This window comes from Chinchilla lanigera, unplaced genomic scaffold (genome assembly GCF_000276665.1).
Source record: "Chinchilla lanigera isolate Chin_1 unplaced genomic scaffold, ChiLan1.0 scaffold00073, whole genome shotgun sequence".
Classification (NCBI taxonomy): domain Eukaryota; kingdom Metazoa; phylum Chordata; class Mammalia; order Rodentia; family Chinchillidae; genus Chinchilla; species Chinchilla lanigera.
The window spans coordinates 1646371-1650774 of record NW_004955474.1 but is presented as its reverse complement, the minus strand read 5'-3'; the positions used below and the strand labels follow the sequence as shown (position 1 = coordinate 1650774).

General features: G+C 39.9%; 1 protein-coding gene across 1 annotated transcript in view; it reads right to left on the bottom strand.

The window, feature by feature from the left end:
• Uso1 (USO1 vesicle transport factor) overlaps window positions 1-3105 on the bottom strand; it is a gene marked incomplete at its 5' end in the record, with an annotated part of 57200 nt that extends 54095 nt beyond the window's left edge. The window contains 2 exon segments of the mRNA XM_013502731.1: window positions 2676-2740; window positions 3019-3105. Coding sequence (XP_013358185.1) covers window positions 2676-2740; window positions 3019-3105 — 152 coding nt within the window.
• Between the last annotated feature and the right edge of the window lie 1299 nt (window positions 3106-4404).

Below are 4404 nucleotides of genomic sequence, written 5' to 3'. Positions count from 1 at the left end.
ATATATATATATATATATATATACATACACACATATAATGGCCAATACGCTTATGAAGAGAGGTTCAAAATCATTAGCGGTTAGGAAAATGAAAATCAAAACCACAGTCAGAAAATGAAACTTAAAAATATTACTTTATCCCCACTAGGCTGCCTGTAAAAGAAAACAAGCACTAGTGCAGATGTGGGGAAACTGGAACTCCCTATATTTCTGGTGGCAATGTTAAATGTTTTTTTTTTTGTTTGTTTTTTTTTTTTGGTTTTTCTCCGGTACCAGGAACCGAACTCACTACCTTGCGCTTGCCAGGCATGCGCTTTGCCGCTGAGCTAAATCCCCAGCCCCTGCAATGTTAAATGTTACAGCCCCTGTGAAACAGCTTAGCAATTCTTTGAAAAGTTAAACAGTTACATATATGACTGAAAAAACTCAACCCCCAACGATATACCTAAGAGAACTGAAAATTCATATTCTTACAAAATCAGTACAAATGTTTATGAATAATCAGTATAAATGTTTTATCAATTAATGAATGGAAAAACAGAGCCATATACCCATAGAATCAAGTATTACTCAGCCAAAACAACAGAGGGCTGATAATGCTACAACATGGACAAATCTTAAAATAGTATGCTAAGCAAAAGAAGCCAGACACAAAGGCTGCACGAGGTGTGAGTCCACTGATACGAAGCATCCAAGACAGTCAAAGGCACAGAGCAAGAGAGCAGAGGGCAGGGTCAGTTCTGGGGAGGAGCAGAGAATGACAGCCCCTAGAGACAGGTCTCTCTGCTGTTACGGCAGTAACAGAGTGGTGATGGCCATACGACTCTGAATATACTGCAAGTCCTGAGACATACACTTTCATATCTCAATTAAAAAACAAGATCATGAGGTGTCATGGTTTAGAAACATCGGTGGGCACTGCGTGTGGGGTCAGGAGAATGAGCAGTCTCTCCTCAGGCCACACCAAGAACATAAATGAAACACAACTTCCTGGGCCACAGCTGCGGATAAAGGGAGCTGGGTTACACAGGTCAGGAGAAGCAGCAGGACACTGCAGTGAAGAAGAGAGCAAGTGGAAAGAGAGACAGCTGTATAATATAGTCCTCTGCATTCAGTGAAGTTTTTATTTTGAGATAGGGTCTTGCTAAGTTGTGCAAGATCAACCTGAACTTGTGATCTTCCTGCCTTGGCCTCCCAGAGCACTGGATTACAGGCATGTGCCACAGTGCCCAGCTTCAACGCAGTTTAAAAAACCTTCAGAGGGAGCTAGATAAGAGACAGAGGCAAATGGAAAGGGGAATTTAGCACAAGCAAGGAAAAGCTCAGAGGAGCTCTGCTTTTTCACGGTCTCAGTCACAAGGAAGCCCTCAGCAGTACCTGACGTGATGTAATTATTCGTTCACACATGCACAGGACTGTGACCTGCCCTACTTCTAAGCACAGTGCCCAGCACACAGCAAGTGTGCAGTAAAAGGGGCCTTTAAAATCTATTACTCAATCTTTACCCATCATTATATACTTATTTTCTGCTGTGCACTAAAAATTACAGTAACAATCACTTTGTTTAAGCAATAGTGTTTTAGTTTTCATGTTGAGATGTTAATAATTTCATCATTAATTTTGTAAGACTCAGTGAAATGCACATTGGACTTAATAAACACGGGATAAGAAACATCCTAAGTATGTAGACTCATGACTCGAATCTGTCTTTTCCCAGCTTTTGAATAGCCCCCACATTCCCTGGCACATGGCCCCCTTCCTACATTTTCAAAGCCAGCAACAACAGGTCAAGTTGACCTGTGTCACTGTACTCTGACCTCCTCTTTTGCCCTGAGTGACCTTTATGATACAGGAGGTCTGCCTGGGTAACCCATGACAGTCTCCCCACCTCAAAGTCCTCAAATTCACTACCCTAGAAATGGTTTAAACTAAGCCTAGCAAAGTGAAGAGAGGGAACACCATGATGCTGGTTGCTTTTGGTCTCTGTAGCACAGTGGGTTAAAGAGAGATGAGCTCAGCGTGGATCTTCCAGGTACCACTGCCTGGGCTGAACCCAGGGCAAAGGCAGGGCAAGTGGGTGAAGAGGGGTAAGAACAGGAGGACCAGAGGCAAATTAACTGTGCCTATTTTGTACCTGAGGCCCTATGGGAGATCTCAGTATGGCGGAAATGTGTGATGAGCAACTAAAGCCTTAACCGGAGATAAGAGTTGAAAGTTACCACACACAATGACTAAAGCCAAAGATGCAGATGAAATTCCATTAAAAAGAAAGTGGGAGAGCTAAAAGTAGGCTGAGAGATCTTTCCACGAAGGTGCACCAGATTCAACATTTCATTTACAGTTTATTTCCCTGAAGAGCCAAGTCTATGAATATCTGACACGCCCAGGACATTATGTTGTAGTCTATCTAATGAAGATCAAGACCTCTGCTGCCCAATTCAACCCAAGCCTTCCGCCTTGAGTTAGCGTCGCTTCACCTTATTCTTGGGTCTAACTCACTGCTCAGCACCGTGGCTCACATCTAGTGTCCAACAAATACTGAAATGACAATGGAAAGTAAAAACTTAACAGCTTTCATACGGCACTATCTTCAAGACTGACAATGCTAACTCTAAGCAAATTAATTAAAAGTTCAAGAAAACTAGGGAGGAAAAAATCATTAAATAGAGACTTACCGATCTGTTTGTAGAACATGAATAAGATGCTCCATAGCTTGAATACCCACTTCCAAACGGTATTTCTGCATATTAAAAATGAGAGTATTATTAAAGTAACTAAAACCCAACTTAAGAAACCTTTTCGTTTTGTTCGGTTTTGTTATGCTTGAGACAGGGTCTTGCTCTGTGGCCCAAACTGGCCTTGACCTGTCATTCTGCCACCTCAGCTTCCTGAGTGCTGAGATTATAGGCATGTGTCACTACACCCAGCCAATTTAAGAAACTGAATAATTTATAAAGTAAAAGGCAAAAGATTTATTCGATCAGAAAGTAGGGTATGAATAATTAATAGTTTACAGACCTTAGATAATGATTTGAGGGCACGAACAGCATTTCTTCGGTCATCCAGTAAAGTAGATGAAGCTACTCGGTCACAGAGCTTCTGAATCTGTCACAGAAAAATAAATACCATTAAGAGAAGACAAAGAAGAAGAAAAATGGTGACGTTTTTCCCCTCGAAATTTATACCATCTGACTTTGAAAAAAAAAAATCAGCAAATGAAACACTGTTGAATTTACATAACTCAAAAAAAAATTATGCATCTCTGGGAGGCTGACACAAGGAGGATTCCAAGCTTGAGAGAGCTCAGTCAAAGGAAATTAGTAAGACCCTGTGACAAAATTTAAAAAGGGCCAGGGACAGAACTCAGTGAGAAGAGCCTGAGTTCAACCCCAGCACAGTACCTCAGAAACGAAAATTTTCCTCCCACAGACTTGAAAAGTGGGCAGGGGTGAGGGATAGTTCAAATAAAATAAGTCAGACAGATTGAGGACTTAAGAAAATCATTACAAGTAAAGCTTTCCAAACATGCCTATTAGGACCGAACCAAGAAGAGAGAAAATCCAACAGGGTTATGGTAGAAGGTAGCAGTAGGTTGTTTAATTTTTTTAAAATAACAGTTGCTTATGTAATAATTTTCCCTGAACACTTCCACTACATATTTGAACAGGAAAAGGCAGAATTGCATGTTAAAACTTTAAATATGCCTCAAAATCTACAAGGATAAAATGGCTCTATTTAAAAATAATATGTAGGAATTAAAATTGAAACTGAATTTAAAAATAAACTCTGGTACATTATTTACGATAGAGAAAAGATGGAAATTGTCTATTCAGAGAGAAAAGCTAAATATATTGTAATACATTCTTTGATGGAATACTATGCAACTACTCAAAAGAATTAACTGTACTGATAAAAAAATACCACGGTAAGTCGGGAAAAGCAAGTTGTAAAACTATATGTAAATTATGAGTTCTAAAAAAACAACTTTTTTGTATGAAAGTTGTTTAGGCTGCAATGCTTAGCTTTTACTAACTTTATTCTTACTATCTCAAGTTCATTATTAGGGTTAATGGCACCCTTGCCAAGATATTTAGCATGTAAAAAGCGGGTTTTGAGTTTTTGTTTTTAAACAGCTTCATACCAAAGCTGAGACTTATAAACAAGTTGAACGGCAGGCCTGGTATGCTCTATCTTGTTACATACAGCTATTGCCAGAATCTTAGTAAATACAATGTTTTTGTAAAAAAAACTTAGTCCAGGCATGATGGCACACGCCTGTAATCCCAGCCCTCGGGAGGCTGAGGCAGGAGGATCATTCTGAGTTCGAGACCAACCTGGGCTACAAAGTGACCTCAAGCCCAGCCTGAACTGCATAGGAGACCCTGTCTCAAAAAGACTGAAAAA